Source organism: Columba livia, chromosome 2 (assembly GCF_036013475.1).
Source record: "Columba livia isolate bColLiv1 breed racing homer chromosome 2, bColLiv1.pat.W.v2, whole genome shotgun sequence".
NCBI lineage: Eukaryota > Metazoa > Chordata > Aves > Columbiformes > Columbidae > Columba > Columba livia.
Window position 1 is genome coordinate 141,645,363 of NC_088603.1, and position 18,139 is coordinate 141,663,501.

The window sequence follows — 18,139 nt, forward strand, 5'->3', positions numbered from 1 at the left end:
ATTTTCCCAGTTTATCAACGTTTTTCCAAACAGCAGATTTGTGGTCTTGAGGAACTTTTGCCATCTGTCCTGCAAGAAAAAAGCTAGGTATCTCTATCAGATTTCCCTAAGACATTGCATTTGTTTGATTCTTTTTTTTGAAGTATCTTAACTACATAATCTCTTGCAGTTAATTTTATGAATATACCCGTCACTTCAAGTATCCATATTGCAAGTAGTACGTATGAAGGATTTGGATGGGTATGTAACAACCACCATTATTCTGTAAAAGCTGTCTCTGCACAATGGAGTTAATCAAAGTAGCATTAGGACCTTGGGGTCTCAGCATAGGGAGGTCTTTCGTTAAGCCTCTAAGCCTTCAGCAACGCTTCAGTAACAGAGATGTTACTAAAACATGAATGTATCTCTGTTCTCTCTTGAGTGACACATGCCATCAGGTAATAAACAATTATAGTCAGTTTAACCTTAAGCAACTATATAATTAATAAAATATGCACTTTGCTTATTCTAAAAACAATATTCAAAAGACTGTATCTGACAGACAATAATGTAAATTCACTTCTGGTAAACAGGCTGACTTTCGGTTTCCAGAGTTGTAAAGAAGTAACTTGGGTGTTTTTTAGGAGGCAATTAGAAATGTTTCCTTTTCCACTTCTAAGCTATTTTCTAGTCACATAAATTTAGGAAATGCTATGCTAGGGCTATGGTAAGCAGTAACCTGTAAAATGAAAATACCTTCAAGAGTTCTAATAATTCATAGAAATTAATGGTCTTAAAAATGTTCACAGAATTTTTTGACCCCAGAACAGTTCCAAAATAGATAACTATTTTGTGAAATGATCTAAATTTCTCATATAGGTTCAATTAAATTATTTTTTTTCTTTATTTTCGGGAAATGTTACATATTATTATCCTACTGTTAAAGTGGTTTATGTGGTGAAGTTGAAGCTGTAAGTAATGTTAATAGGTGTCGCATATTTTCTGTAAAAGTGAATTCAAATTAACCTTACAAGCAAGCAAAGAGGTAAATTATTATAGTATTTACAATGCATTATGACAGACATAAGTAATACTTGTTTTTGAATTACTTCCTCTTTGAGAACCAAAGCACAATGACTAAAAAGAAAAACAGAGTTCAGTTCTTCTGTTCCCTATAAATGATTTGCATGCTCAGGATCCCCCTGCAGTCTTTTTTCCCCTAGTTGCAATATGACGAGGGTAAAGCTGCTGAAGAAATACAGCTTAGGGAAAAGTAAGATTTTCTAAGCAGTTTAACTTGCCTATGGAAGGATAAGGAGATGGTGGCATCTACATCTCGCAGATTCGTTTCCTCTTTAGCTAGACATGAATAGGCAGAAAATTTATAGACTAATTATTAGCTGAGCTCATGTATTTCTTATTGTACAGGGATTTTCCAAGATGTATGCCAATAATCAGTGAAAATGAGATATGAAGTAAAAAGGTTATGGACCTTCCCTCAAATTATGCTTGATTTTGGAGGCTACCCTTTAACATCGATGGATTTGAGGACTTACAAAGTGGAATCATACAAAGATGTATTTATATCCTGTTCTTGAGTAATTGTGTTATTTATAGTCCTTAGGCAGTGCTGCTTACAGCAATAAGCACTCACCAGATGGCCCATGTGTCAATCCAGATGTTCTCTTCAGCATGAATTCCTCTGAAGGTGCTGTGTTGCAGGATAAATTTGGTGAAAGTCATATATGGATGTTACATAGAGAAAGTTCATATCTCTGGTCTCAAACCATCAAGTATACTGAAATACTTAACAGGCTTTTTGGGTGAAACAAAGTGTAATGAAAAAAGAAGTTATGTGATAGGAAAAGATGATGGCCTTTCCATCTTTTTTTAGTTGTTTTTTGTTTTTACGAGAGACTAAACACAAATGAGGGAAATGTAGTTTAAAATCCAAGTTAAATAAGACCTCTTTAAAATGCATACTGTTTGACTTCCTAGCTTGTGTTTGCAAAGTAACATCTCAAAGAAGTCCAAATCAGGTAGAACAATCAGAGACAAAAGAGGATTTCTTAAAATAGAAATCCTGCCTTGATACCCTCTTTAAGAAAATAAGCTCTTGCCTGAATGGCGAGACTGTATGAAATGCAAGAGATTCTGATGAGTGCACTGGTGACTGAAATGGCATGTGAAGCACTTGAGAAACAGAAACAAGTACAGGAAGCACACTTTGATTCTGTTTATCCAACATAAGTAGGACTCACTACAGTTAGAAGACAAAAAGGACCAGAAACAGAATTAAGAGTCATCACTGAAACCGTACCCATTGAACAAGTGAGTTAACTGTAGGCAGGCTCACCAGTTTGTCCTAGAAAACATGCTGGAGTTCACCAGTAGATAAAGCACTGGAGATGCTATTAAATACAATTTCACAGTAAGATTGTGAAGCCCTGAACACCTGCATTTTTGTAATCACCCTGACTTGAACAACTCAATATTTTTACAGTGAACAGTGTCCATGATGATGCATCTTTGGAAGACTTGGCACAGTGCTCTGGAATGCTAACAGATTGCTGATCTCTATATTAAATAGGTTTTTTCCTTTTGTGTAAGACAGTCAAAAAGTTAATGAGTGGTAGTTAAAAAGATGCTGACAAGTTTGAGAAAGTCTACAGGAAGAATTAATTACCCACCATCACAAAGCCAGACTGTGGACCTGTTTCTTAAAAGTAAAATTTGTTGACTGACTATACCCTATTTTAAATAGCAGTTAAAATGAGGAGAAGGTCAGCAGTATGAAAGGGAATTTGAATAGCAAATGTTTCAAATAAATCTTAAAAAGAGCTTGGTTTTATTTACTGTTTTGCCTGCTTTCCTGAATTACTTTCACATCAGAGAGGGAGGACTGATTGTTGGACATCCTTATGCCCTTAATTATAATTCAAGAGTTCTTCTTTCAAAGCTTTTATTTATTTACCTTCATATTATATATGTTGGGAATTGTTGGGAATATGCTGGCTACATGAGAACATTCTGTGGTTCACCTAAAACTCATTAAGGCATTTTGGAATCATCAGATCATGTTACAAGGTGAAGTCCATCCACAGAACACATGAGATTTTCTATTCATTCCTATTTAAATAGTAAACCAAAGCTGTTTCACTCTAGCTGTATGCTATACATGGATCTCTTTCCTATTGCATTTAATCTGTCAGAATCAACTAGAACCATGGAAAATATAATCTTTAATATTCAGACTATGAAAATTCTTCTTAAAAATCTCAGTTACTTTCCTTGAGAGATAATGGAAAGTAGTTATCTTCATTTTTTAAGTAAATGTCTAGTTATATGGTACATGAGGCATACTACCGAAGGACAGTGGTGGTAGCCTCTTTTTATTATGAAATGTCATGTCCCAGAGTCCTGTTCCAATTAACTGTTGGACTAGAAGCTCTCTCTATGAATTATGACTTTAATGTAGCTTTTCATGTGATATTATGAGATATCTGCTTGGCCATTATAAACCTTGTATTTTCACACCAGTGTATAACACATCTTGGATTGCCTTTTAAGAACTTTTTGAGGTGATGCCTGGAATTTTTCCTGTGTTGTTTTACTTGTTTTTTACTTTACCTTAAACAACAGTTTTTTAACCACTGTGGTTTTCATAGGAGAGATGGGATTTTAAACAGTGTCTTTGTGATTTTGAAGTGTCTTTGGAAAAGTTTGATAACTTTATATCCCCCAGCAGAAGGTTTGCAGTGCTCTCTCCTTTCAAAATTTGTAAAATTTGATGCTGACTTTAAGATTTTTTACTTTAAGATTAAAAAGGAATGCTTAGTTCCCTAGACTGGATGAAGCTATCATTGTGAATTAATTCTCTATCAATAAGAACTTGATTTCAGAATAGATATCAGTGCAGCTGAAATTAGAAACTGACTGCAGGAACAGATTTTTTTTGTAGGAAGACAAACTTGTTGACAAGATAATTCTCAAGCTCATTAAAAGACCCAAATACTTCTTAAGAGCTGCCTTACTATTTTCTTCTTTACAAAATATTTTCAGGTTCTGTAAATTCTCCTTGCTGTAATCCCAGAATATTTTCTAGTGCTCACCTATATTTATTTTATATTGTGCACTTAGGGATTTCTTAAAAAAATTGCTCCATATGCCAATATATGTGAAGCAGATGATTTTTGTCTTTTGATTTGGCTTGCCTCTGGACTACCTCCCTCTAGATTTCCCGTTGTCCTTAGACAGTGATCCATTGGTGGCTTCTGCATTATTGCTGCCTTTGCACTTTCTTCCTCAGCTCCTGGATCACATTGACCCACAGGACGACAGAGTAATTTGGGTTGGAGGGGACCTCAGGAGCTGTCTAGTCCAATCCCTAGCTTAACGCGAGGGTCAGCTTGGAGATCAGTACAGGTTGCTCTAGTCAGGATTTGAAAACATTCAAGGATGAATACTGCACAACTTCTCTAGGCAACCTGATCCACTGCTTCACTGTGCCTATGGTAAAAAATGTGCCTTCTTACACCAGTCAGAGCTGCTGTGAATTGCTTGGCTCTGTCTTTTTGACACCCTCCCTGCATGACCTGGCAGGCTGCTGTTATGTACTCCCAAAGCCACCACTTCTCAAGGCAGAACAAGCCCAGCTCCCCCAGCCTCTCCCCACAGGGCAAATACTGTAGCCCCAGTCATCTTGGTTACACTCCCAGAAACTCATTCTAGTTTATCGATGCAATTGTTGCACTTTGGCTCTAAAACTGGATACAATATTCTAGTTGTGGTCTAATGACTGCTGAGTAAAGGGGAATAATCACTCCCCTTGATCTACTGCTCATGTTACAGTCAATACAACCCAGGCTGCCTTTCTCTGCTGCCAGGGCCCGTTGCTGACTTGCTTGATCTTTTTGATTGTTCATTTTTAATTCACTAATTTAGCAGTAGGATGCTGTTTTGCAACATGGCATAGGCCCATAGCGAAATCAGGTTTTAGCATCTCCTTTGTAAGAATGTATATGTGAGCAGTGGTTACAGAAATTGATAAACAGATGGCACCAAGCCAGTAAGGCTAAGATGTGGGAACTTTTGAAGTAGGGGTTTTTCACATATTCACTAGAAATATGGATGTTCCCTTTGACCAACATGTTTAAATTTGGTGCTAACTGTATTGGAGGTTAGGACTAGTTAGAAGGTGGGCTTTGCAAATCAGGTTACAGTCAGTTCTTTTTATTCAAAGTAGAAGTAGACTGGGGTGGTTTTAATTATGGGAAAATATGATGTTGAATAAGGAATGAGAGTAAGGAATGGATGTACAGAGAACCACTGTACATCCAGCTACATTTGCTGGTTCAGGCACCATGCGGCTTGGAATTAGCAACACCACATGTTGCTACTGCGAGACAAGGGACATATAGCCGGGCCAAGGTCAGAAGATCAAGGGGTGCCTGATGCAAAGCAAGAACTAGATGAAGGGAGAACAGGGTTGGAACAGTGCTAATGGGACTCACCAGAAGTAAAATATAGGGCTAAGAAAGCAGGATTCAATAATTAGGAATAAAAAGGAGGAAGATAAGACAGGATCCAGGATGGCAAAGCAGAAGTAAGGATTGGCAGCCAAGAATGAGTCTGAGCTAGAACTGGTTGTATCTCCATACTCAGAAGCCCAAGGCAACTGTGGAGCTTATTATATACCTAATACCAAAGCAGTGCAAGAATTAATCTCCCTGGTCAGTCCTTAAATCTCCCAAGGGAATGAGGGATGCCATGTGCAGCTGACAGCTAAAGCAGGGCTGGCAGAGGCTGACCTGGCCAGCTGTACCTCCGTTGCTTTGATGGAGCCTGACAGGAGTGGTGAATGTAAGCACAGGTTATTGAGTTGGCTAAGTATGAATTACGTGCAAAGGTAGATTCATTGTAGCCTTCAGCTTGGGTTTGTGCATATGCAAGCTACAGCTCTCTACATATTCATTTCTACATGCTATTTTGTAAAAGTGGCTTATAATCTTTTGCTTTATAGAAATGTAACACTGTTGTTGTAAATATTATTTAGTTTTACTTGCAATGGCGGACTTCATGAATCAGCCATGAACAAAGGTTTTAGAAAGAATCAAACAATCCATTAACATTTATTCAAATTATGAATAGTAACTAAAATTTGTAATGTCTTTAGAGGCTGTCAATGTACACTGAAAGCTACAGTTGAAATTACAGAACATTTCATAAAATTTTGTGCTCTGGCTGGTTGAGAGCTTTTGTCAGCACAGCAAAGAACTATTGAAGCAGTCCAGAAGGTTCTTTAATCTTCTTGTGGTACCACAATGAACAATTGTCTGAAGCATCTTCTCAGCATTTTGATCAGTAAAAACATTGGCCAGATTTGCATGTCCCTATGTAAATGCTAGCAAAAACACCCTGATGAGTAGACTATTAGAAAGAAAAAAACAAAACCCAACCCAAATCAACCAACCAAACAAAAACAAACAAAAACCACCACAACAAAACAAAAACAAAAAACCTCACACAGTTGGAAATTGCTGATGATTTCACTTGCTTGGACAACTGTGCCTGTATAGTCCAAGATGGAAGATTGGTAACAATATATTAAATAATATGACTCACTTTAAAACTTACTTTGAATCAGAAGTTCCAAAACAGTTTCTTTCCAGAAATAAGTATTAGAGCAGTTGTAGCTTGATGTGGCCTTTCAATCATATAGTGGTAGTTCACAAAAAGGTCAAAATATTTGCAGAGGTTGTTGTATTTTTCAGCTTTATGATCTTGAATTCATCACAGAAAGTAACGTATTGCAGTTACAAAGTATTGGCACAATTGCTTAACTTTCACGTTGTGAGGGTCTCCAGCTGAATATTTTACAAATGCAGAGGAAAGGGCTTTTAGAAACTTTAAACTTGTTTGATAAAACCTGTATTAACAAGATTTATCCCATTCTTCAACACAGCAGAATAGGACAAAATCATCTTACTATTAAAAATACAAAAGCGACTTTTAATCAACCCCTCTGCTTGCAGCAGACTTCCTACTGTTGAAACAGCTTGAAGTGGCTGGGCAGTCTTAGTGCTATCTGGGTTGTAAAGTCCAGAAAGCTGCCTATATTATATGAGTCTTGATTGGGTTGGAAATTAAAATTTAACCTTTTTCCGGTAAACGAGACATATATTTCCAGCATGGGGAAAGTCAGCAGATAATTTTCCTACTGCTGTGGCTGTTACTAGATAGATAAAAGAAACAGTATTTCATTAAACTTCATAGGGGCAGGTATGCTTCACCACAGCCTGGACATTCTGATTGTCCAAACCAGGGGAGCTACTAGCACACATGAGGCTTCCTTACTGTCCATGCGCCTTTGCTTTCTTCTGAGGGAAACTGGAGTACACCGGGTAGCTGCTGGATCTGATAATCCAGACCTATGGCCTCACTACAGCCCAGTCCCAGCCCCGGGGCTGCAGTTACCCAACTGGGTGCATTCCAATGGTGCAAACTCCTATGGCATGGTACGGTACGCAGGTACAGCAGTAGAGATGGCTGGGAAATGGGAGTCGTGTTCCAGATGTAATGGGGGATGGCACTTGGTTAGTAAAGACATGTTCAGTGTAGTAGTAGATTTTATCATACAGTTGATGACATTCAGGAATCAAAAAAAAAAAAAGAAAGTGAAATTTGGAAGAAGAAAACAAGGAAGTATATTAAATATGTGAAGATATAATGCCTTGGGGCAACTGTAACCACACAAAAACTGAAGAAAGAATAGTGCAAAATTGTGTGAAAATGTTTGCGTTTTACAGTCGGGGTATATCCCATGAAAGAGCTGAATACTTTAAAAAAACCCAATATTCACACAATGGAATTGTGATTTTACTTTTGAGGCAGAGAACAAAAGACCACTTCAGAAGCTGCCTTATGTAGAATTGCAATATAAGAAACAAATACTGAAACTGAAAATGCCAGCATGGATTCTGTCAGACAAGCAGTACATTTCATTTGTCTTCTGTACTGCAGTTACTGAAACACTAACATGCAATACACTTACTATTATAATCCATTTCCTAAACCAAATTAAGTTAGATATAAGGTCAAAAGTAAACCTTAGCTGCAGAATAAAGAGCGATTTGGAGCAGAGCTAAGGAATGAATGTGAGGTATCTGAAGTTTGTCCAGCACGATAGAAAATGTAGTTTCAGTTTCTAGATGTTACTTTGGTAGGCATTTAGCAGATGCTGAGACTGTAACTCAGACGATATGTAAATAAAACTTTTAAAAACAAATATTGCATACTAAGACCTTCAGATTTAATGAAAGAATCAATTAACCTTCCCAATTTCAAACATAAAACATCCTGAAATAGCAAGGGTCAAGTAATATTTCTGGGCCATCTGGCCCAACTGAAAACATTTGATGGGAAGTACCTTTGCATACAACTGAGAAAAAAGAGACAAGGTAATGATCTGATGATCTTTTTTCACATGACATTTCCAAATATTAACCTTTAAGCTGCTTTTTTTACCACAACGATTCTCAATCTTGACTATATATCACTTGATTAATACTATTGCATTAGCTTTGAAAAAAAAATACAATAAGGTTGTTTCATTTATGAAAATGTCTGATTTGTTATATATAGCACATTGCTGTGAAAAATGTATTTTAAGAACTGAAGTTGTCCAGGTGTGGAAATGAAACAGACAAAATCAAAACTATAGGTTTTTGAAACTTTCAGTGTGCTGCAGAATGGCCCTGTAGAATAACTTTATGAAATGCTGGTACCATTTCCTGCTTCACATTGCTTGCATGGATTTAATTCAGAAGGGTTCATTTCTTGCTTGGCAAGCTCAGTGTGGGATCTGCAGGTCGAGGTCTGTTCTCCTACAAATCACCACAAGTAGTATCTGTCCCCCAACTGGACTGTAATTAACAGTTCCATCAATGATTTACATCTGACACTATGGTCTATCTTACTTCCCCAATGGGCAGTGTCATTGCATCAGTGATGCCAGTGGTGTGTCTGCCCCGAGGTTGGGCATGGCCAGTGCATCTGCTCAGGGGCCTTGGCAAACACTGACAGTCTGAGGGCAGCTCTTTGGTGCCTTTTTCCATAGTGCCTGCTGGTAGCCCCATACACCAGGCTGTGCTTCCCAGTCTCGGCAATTTTAGGCTAAATGAACACAAACTACACTCATAACTTTGTCTTCGATGCAGAATTATTCTGGGGAGGATTAGGTGGGTGGAACTGAATAGATAGGATTCAATATATATGCATTTCACTAGGTATAGTTCTTTTTTTCTTCTCCAAAGGGCTAAGTATTTGCTCTCTTAAAAGTTGTTGCTGCAAAAGAACAATCCTTTTATTCTGGTATAATGATCCATTATTTCTGATGATCAGGACAGCTGTTTAATCATAGTTTTTATGTTCCCCAAATGAATACATCGATAACGACATGTACTGTCTTCTTTATCAAGCAAAAATATTAATGGCATCAATAAAAACAGTCATCAAATATTACAGCATTTAAACATTGTAATCACAGAGAATCTCTGCAAGTTTATGGCTGGCTAAATTCACTCTCAGACATATGGTCTGGGGAAGGCTTGAGTGATTTGTCAATTAACAGAAATACTGTAAAGTAGCACAGACCAGGGAGACAGCTGCAGCATGTGCAACCCTTTCACATAAGCCTGCAGTTCAGGCTGTGCTTGGTCGCTGTCTGCAACAGGTGTACAGTGCAACCTGCACAAGCATTTTTTCTTGTCTTTATTTCATTTCCCTGTTTTAAAATGGGCAAAATAACTTACTATTTCTAAGTGTAAACAGGCACTTAAATGCTATTCTGAAACGTTGTTTAGACACTGCACAGTCTCAGAATATTCTCCAGTGTAACATTTCTTGCAAGAGAACAGAAGCAAATGATCTGTGTACTCCATGAAAGACAGTTATTCTAAAAAATTGATAGCCAAGTCTGGACACCTTTTCTGCAGGACTACCCAGGTGTGCCACTTTATGAATTATTTTCTCCAGGTGGCTGAGTCCAATGTTCGTACCCCCAAGAGTTCGCTGACAATTTATCTTGCACTGGTTTTCTGAAAAGATTATCAGTAGTAGCCCATCAGATTTCTGTATACACTGAAATGTCTGTATATGAAGAAGACAGGGAAAAAGTCTTTCTGCTGTTTATTATATCTGCACAGAGTACAATGCAGAGTGTCACAGACTTAGCATTAATTTAAAGCTAACTTGTGTAACAAGAACATATAGCCATAGTATTTTGTTCAGATCTAACCTGAATACCTCTGCACAACACTGCTTTATGTTGTATAGGCTTACTGCTGGCCACCAGTCACCTGCCAGTTCTGTGTTTGGAATATACTGTTAAAACACTCAAATACTATTGTTTTTTTTTAGTTTCTGAGCCACGTATTTTATAGATAGCATGAAGCACATTGTGTTTCCTGTTCAGTCTTTCGTGAAATCAGTAAGTATGGGCAAGGCACTTAATTTCTCTGCTTTGCTTTCTGCCCTGGTGAAACAGTTGTGGTAAGAATATTGTGTAATGGTTTAGATGTCTTTGCTAAGGTTTTTGAAACATTTGGAAGAGCTGGAAGTTCTGTAGAAGCCACTCTATGGATTAAGCTGAGGAGCTAATATTTTAAATGGGATAGCAAAGTAGAGTAAAATTAATAGAAACCAAGACATAACTTGTATTCTGTGCCAGTTAAAAACGTCATTATAAAAATTCAGACAGTCTGGTGACAAAGGCAGTTCAGATAGCATCAGGGACCAACTTCATAGTTCATTTGTGGTGGTATGTCACTGACAGCATCTGTATCTTTATCCCTTTCCTCTAACAGTATCGGTCAGGACGGGATCCTCAGCGAGGCTCAGACAACGTTTCCAATAAGTCTTCAGACAGCGATGTCAGTGATGTCTCCGCTGTGTCACGGACGAGCAGTGCTTCACGTTTCAGCAGCACGAGCTACATGTCTGTCCAGTCAGAGCGCCCACGAGGAAACAAGAAAATCAGGTGAGCACAAGGAGCTGTAGTGCCAGCCATAGCCGTGTGATTTAAGTAACTGAATGTTTGTCAATTTTTCTATTTGAAATTAATATTTTGCATAGGTTAAAATTTGCAGGGAATTTGCAAAATACTGGTTTAAATGTCCTCTTCATCTAATGCTTTTTGAAGACTTCATGGTATTTATTTTTAGCCAAGTTTTGTCATTTTGAGCTATACTAAAATACATACAAACATATGCTGTCAGCAAGCATTAGACACATTTAGATTTGGACTTTCTGAAAACCATTTTGTAAAATAGTATGGCTGAAAAGACAATTTAACTTGAAAATTCATGCCAGCAATATTAGAGGCATCTTCATTTCCTTTTAAACTAGATCTACTGAACTTCTATAGAAGTCTTATTTCATACTTACAGAGACTAATTCAATTTATTTAATCCTTACACTAGTCCAATATAACTGTAGGCATACAGCTGTTGAGCTGCTCTTCAACAAGGTGGACATAGTGTATCTGTGAGCAAAATGGCATCTCCTTTGCCTGTGCCCTGTGCACACTCAGGGGAGCTATGACTGTGACTGCAGAAGGAATGAAAGACCATTTTTCTTGGAAAGTGTAACCCACCTGCATTCTCAGCAAAATTCAATGTCAGCCTACGTTAATCCTCAGAAAATTGTCCTCTTGAGAGAAATGATGCGTTTGAAAAGATTGTTTAAACATTTGCTTATATGATCGTTGTTAGGACCACATTGTTTCCGCCTTACAGTTATGTATACATTTCCAAATGTGATGTATTGCCATGCAACTTTTATTCAAAGAGAGACTTAGAGATTGTCCTAAGAAAACATCCCAGGGTTCTCCAGTATAGTCTGGAATCTTAACCAGCATGGTTTAACTTATGACTGCTTTAATCTTTTAGTTTTTATTTCATTTATTTTGCATTTCCTTTCTTGTGAGTTCATGCATGCTTTTCTCCCTGACCTTAACTTTAATTTATTCTTTTCTTTCTTCTTTTTGCATGCCTATTTCAATTTTTGTTGACTTCAGAAGGACAAGGGATATAGAGGGGAAAAAAGAGGGAGGGCTGGAAGGGGATGAACAAGATGGAATATTTCCTGAGGAGGAAGAAAAAGAGGAGGAGGAGGAGGAAAGAGCAAAGGAGCAAGAAATTGATGAAAAAGGGGAAGGGCAAGAGGTGACAGAGAGCTGTGATAAGGAGGAAGTCAAAGGATCAGGGAATGATGAAAAAGCTCAAGAAGACCAAACTGAGGAAGGGAAAGAGGATGACAGGTAAAATATATTTCTGTTTCTGTAGACCTACTCTTCTTCCTCCTGTGCCAGGACCCTACTTGTCTTCCCCCCCATTTTTTTTTTTCTTTCCATTTGCTTAGCTTATTGTCTATGTTCTCTGCAGCTTTATTTGCTTTCATTCATGATGCTTTCATATTTAAGCAAGTTTCACTCTCGGCTTCAGTGAACTTGTTCTGCATACCAAATTATGCAGCACACTAACTTGACTAATTATTATGCAGGCAACTACAGCATATTAACTTTAAAAAGGTTTAAAGCAGAGTTTGGGTGTGACTATAATAAACAATAGAAATTGTAAGTTTCCTCTTTATATTCCCTGCTTGAATTATCATTTCAGTGAAAAATCTTTTGTTGAGTGATATCTCATCAATATCAAAACCATCTTTACTTTCATTTGTGGCAGTATTAAAAAGAGAATTTGGATTTTTTTTTTTATCCTCTTTGTGTAGGCTGATAAATTGATCGACAACCAATGTGGATAAGTAGAGTCTTACCATTTTTTTTGTCACATGTGAATAGCTGTCGTGGGTTGCCGTATTGTGGAGGGGTCATGCATCTCTGCTGCTGTATTGTGTCCAGAAACATTTCAGCACAATTGGATCTGGGTTTATCAGATAATAGTTTAGATGGATGCAATTTAGCACAGATCCTTTGAAACATGACTTCAATATGAGTGACATTTCATATTGCAAAATCTATGTAATTTGCATTAAGAGAAATACAATATTCCTTCTTTCTTCATTAGCAAAGCATGTGTTTGAGATTTGCTGAATGTTCTTGAACCCCTTCTCACCTACACAAAAATGGCAGAAAATCTCAGGAAAAAACCCTCTCTTTTAACCTGCTAATTCTGCACTACCTATAGATAACTTATTCCTGTAATACTATCTTAATATATACAACAGCAAGCACAGAGCACTCTTTGGCAATCCACTTTCTTCCTTTGCTGCAAACCTACCTGTGTATGTGCCTGTACATACACACATGTGCGAACATGCACAAACCAAAGGTGATACAAAAAGAGAATCAAAATGTGTAGTCCCGGGGTGGTATGAGCCAATATAGCCATACTACTGCTTTTACACATTAAGTACCATCATTCCTTCACTCTTGAGTGCATTTCAGAATTCAACAGAAATAGCTGTTCAGAAACAGCTGTCTTTAAGACTGCCTGTTTTCCAGGGACTGATAAATGGTAGTGTGCAAAAGGAGGTTTTAAAGACCTTTTTCTCTCCCAGCTTACACTAAGTAAGGGACTTCTGTTTGCATTAGATTTTGGGTCCTAATAAGGAAATCAGCCTCTAGTATTATTTGTGCACTTATTATGACCACTCTTAATATGTAAGTTGTGAATAAAAAGGAACGTCTCTCTATAGCCACCTTCCTTCCCCATGGTAAAATAAGTGCTTATCTTTTTAATATTGTCTGAACATTCTTCTAGGGTAAGAAGCAAACTGAAAAGCACAGATTGATCCCCATATGGCTACACGTATAGGTGTATATACACATAGTTGTGCATCATTAACATACTGAAATATTGAAATATCGTGACTTGTGTGTTCAGCGGACAAACCTGAAGGCAGAATTGATCCTAAGCATTGTTGTAAATTCAGTGCCTTCTGCGTGCTTGTTTGACAATTCACAAGATACCTTACACCTGGCAATTTATAAGATAACAACTTCAGCTTTCCAAAAAATGTTTTCAGACCCACCGCCAACATTAAACAATCACCCAGTCATCACTGAATAATTAAACATATTGATAGGTATCTGAGACACCAAACAGAACCAAAACAGCCAGTTCCTCTGTTACAGAATAGTAGTAAATTATCACCTAGTTCTTGAGATCTTGGGTGTCAAGAAAAGCTTTATTGCAGATGGCAGTTTTCAACATACATTTTTACTTCAGAGGTGGGTCTTTAGTTGAACACCATTCACCTTTCCTTTGGGCGATCTGGAATGCAGGGCTGCACTCAGTCACTCCACCATCAAAAATTAGCTTGTTAAGGATACGTCATACCTCTTGATGTCACTGTGCTTATATACTTTATGAGAAATGATAGTAGTTGCACTAAGGGCTTCAGCCTGCTGAGATCATAGGTGGGTTCAATGTAACTTAAATGACCATGAAGACAGATATCCATCATGGATTCTTCCCATGCCTACTTTAAAGAGTCCCTCGGTGCAATAAACTGCATTAGCTTTTGAAGCACTGGAGCACAATAAATCAATACTTGTGTGTGGGTTTTTTTGTTTGTTTTTTGTTTGGTTTTTGTTTTTTTGTTTGTTTGTTTGTTTTTCCAGAAATAGCTGCAGCATCAGATTTTACCTTCATTAAACCTTGTAAAACTAAACTTTGGCATATGGCTGACCTATAGGGAAAACATAACTGTGTTTTTTTCTTGGCAACACCTGTGAGTAAACAGAAAGCATGGAACAAGGATTCCTTATATACAGCTCCCTGATATTATTTCTTTTTCCAGCTCTCTGTTGATATTAGGGACAAAAAAAAAAAAAAAAAGCCCTCTTAGATCTAATGTGTTAGCATTTTTTATTTTTATTGCAAGAAATCTCTCTAAGACTGCTCTAAATCTTAACCTTACTTAACATTTTTCTCAATATCAATCCTAAACATTAATTCTGAAATTCATGGTAATTTTGTCATATTAATACACAGCAACTGTAATCGCAGAGCAGGATTTCACTGTGCCACATACTGTTGAAATACACAAGAAAAAATACAACCTCTGTTCCAAGCACACAGAGTCTAAATCGTGAGATGACATATGAATCCAGAGAGGGAAACACAGGAGAATTAAGAAACCTTCCACATGACAGGAGATAGTTACAATACTGGGTTGGGGACACCTCGACAACAGAGAGTACTAAGGGCAGATTTGAAGAAAGAAAATAAGATAGCTTTGTGCATGTTTCTGGAGAGGTCTTTTGAAGCATTAGAGGCAATGAGGAAAAAACATTAGGTGCTTACAAAAAAATACATCAAATGGATGAAGGGCCAAGTCTAATGAGCAGCAGGAGCTGATCTGTCAGTCATGAATGTGAGAAGATAAATGTGATAAGGAACAATTGCTAAAATACTAGAAAATAAAGAGGAATTATGTACAACTGGATAGAAGAAAGTATAGCTTTCTACTGATGTATGGAGAAAGATGACACAGCCAAATTGAAAAGCTATGAAATTCATTTTTCCTACAGTATCCTGGAAAGGTTTAGGGCAGGTAAATTCCCAGGGCCAGAGAGAAGCACTGCAGTAGGCGACATCTGAAATGATGAGAGAGTGGACAAATCAATGAGCTGTGTGGGTGCACAGAGAGGTCAAAGACGTGAAATAGAAACCATGTACAAGCCACCAAAAAGTGGACCTAATATGAAGCCTGAATTACAAGGCCTGCCCAAACAACAGGTCTGAGTGACACACATGATCCACATGTCTGGGAGAAGATGCAGAAGGGAGGTTTTGGGGGGAAATACTGAGTTTAATGATACTGAATTGAGATCAGTGATTCACAGGGAGGTGCCATAGAAAGAGTGCAGTGCAGGCAGGAGGAGACAGGGCAGATGAGAGGGAGTTTTTATTGCAGAGACCATAATGCTTTGATATACTGTTGATGAAGAGATGTTTGAGGGATAGCAGTAGAGGAGACAGTGCTACAGCCCTGTGGGACCATCACAGTTTAACTAAATGGGCAGAAAATGGGAATCTACTTGAACACATTTTGAGTGAAAGGTTACAGAGAGAAAGAAATTGAGAGGGGATGAACTGTGGGAACTAAGGGAAGTAATAAATTAAAGCATGGTTAATTGCAGCAAAGCAAAGAAGAAAAGAGTGTACTTTTGCAATCTTAAGAAATCATTGAAGACTTTGGCAGGAGTAGTTTCAACCAAATGGAAAAAGGGGTAGTTACTTGGAAAGAGTTTGAAATGTAATTGGAAAGCAAGAACTTAAGAGGTTTACTTAAAAAAATATGGTCCATTAATTCAGGATTGAAAAAAAGAAAGGAGATGTGACTGTGGTTGCAGAACTGATGAGAGCAAGACGTTCTGCATCAGTTTCTAAAGTGAAGCATGTTTCTATGATTTGGGGAAAGAGCCAGTGACAGAATCACAGAATTGTTTTGCTTGGAAAAGGCCTTTAAGATTATCAAGTCCAGCTGTTAACCTCGCACTGTCATGACCAGGTGGCTGGAGGTAAGAATGAGGAAAGCGGTATGAGAGGAAAGGAAGTCGGAAGACAGCATACGATCAGTTAGCCAAATCAAACAGTTGAGGAGGAGATCCAGTGAGAAATTTCTGCATCCATGACAAGGGCAAGGGGAGAGAAGTATACAAACAGGCTAATGCAGAGACAGCGCAAAAGAATCAGTGTTTTGCTGTATATCAGAAGAAATCAATGACATCCCATGTGCAGAAAAGAAGTGAATGCTAAAGGACAGTAAAAGAAATAGAGCTGATTAAGTAGCAAGATGACACAACTGAGGAAGGAGAATTTGTAGTAGAAAAAGGCAGCTGGGGTATAATTTTGCAGAGGCACTTGAAGGTACAAGAAACAGGGTGCAGGATGTAGTATTAAGTAATGCTTCCATGATTTTATGATCCTATGGCTTGTTCAGATGCAAAACTTTTGCTTTTCCTATTGGTTCTACATGCTCTCTGTGCCATTTCCCTTGTTGGATATAAATATTCATTTCAAATTCACTTTCTGATTGTTGTCTGTATCATTCAGTCAAGAAAATCTTTAAAGAATTTAGTTTGTAGGTTTTAAAACTGATTCCTGATGGGTATTTGTTCCTTAGTTTTTCATTATATTGTGACCTTAGTATTTCAGTTTTTATGAGCCTTCCACTGTGATTGCAGCTATTATCAGTTAAATGCAGTGTTTTGCAAAGCTGGATGAATAAGCATGTCAATTCAGTCTGTGCAAGCTCCTTCACAGGCATGAAAGCCAGTAACATTTTTTTGAAAAATCTATGTTCTGGTAACAATATCAAAAACTGTGCAGAAGATAACAAGCATCGATAAACCATTTTCAGTGGGCACATGCTGTTTGTTTTCTTAAAGCTATTTCAGAATGATTATTATGATTGCTCCGACGGCAGCACAGGATGAAAGAAGTTAATTGTGCCTAACTTTTCTGGCCAACAGGCCATATGTTTGTAAGGAAAAGCTGTAGCCTCAGACTCTTTCCCCACCGCATGATCAGTCCTTTAGCAAAATTGCAGTACAGGCAGACTGTGCTCCCAATAGCTCTATCTATATACACATATATAATGTTCACTCAGTGTAATTCCTGCCATGGGGAGAGAGAGAACTTATGCACAGTTATGTCCAGGTAATTTTTCAGGGAAAACATGTCAGTGTGCTGTTCCCTGCAGCTCTCAACCCAATATTTTGGTGTAACAAATTTGTTAATATCCCAACAATGTGACCTCGCCATTACTGGAATGAGATAGATAGGTTGCAGTACACCATTCACCAGCTCTTTTCAGCTGTAAAATGTTTCATTATTCAGGCAGCTGGGGCAGGTATGATGGAAAGAGTCCTTGAACAAAAAGCAGCAACTTTATGTTCCTCTAACATACTTCTTTTGCATAGTCCTGACTATATCAGCAGAGAGCTGCTTATACTTTGCCAGTCTGTGACTGAAATCACAGGACCAAAAATAAACTTTTTTTCCAGTAAGATGTCATTAATATCATTGGGCTGTGTAGTCTATTCATGTTCCTGACAAACTCCTGCCCCGTTTGAAGCATAGATTCAAACCCACTGGTTTTTAACTTTAGTATCACATGGTGAGGCAAA

General features: G+C 37.8%; 1 protein-coding gene across 49 annotated transcripts in view; it reads left to right on the forward strand.

The window, feature by feature from the left end:
* Window positions 1–18,139, forward strand: part of RIMS2 (regulating synaptic membrane exocytosis 2) — a 469,796-nt gene that overhangs the window by 384,957 nt on the left and 66,700 nt on the right. For 34 of the 49 annotated variants that reach the window (XM_065054186.1, XM_065054187.1, XM_065054195.1 and 31 more), the window contains one exon: window positions 10,845–11,017. The exons of the other annotated variants lie outside the window; for them this stretch is intronic. In XM_065054186.1, the coding sequence (XP_064910258.1) occupies window positions 10,845–11,017 (173 nt within the window). The remainder of the gene's footprint in view (window positions 1–10,844; window positions 11,018–18,139) is intronic. 49 annotated transcript variants of the gene reach the window in all.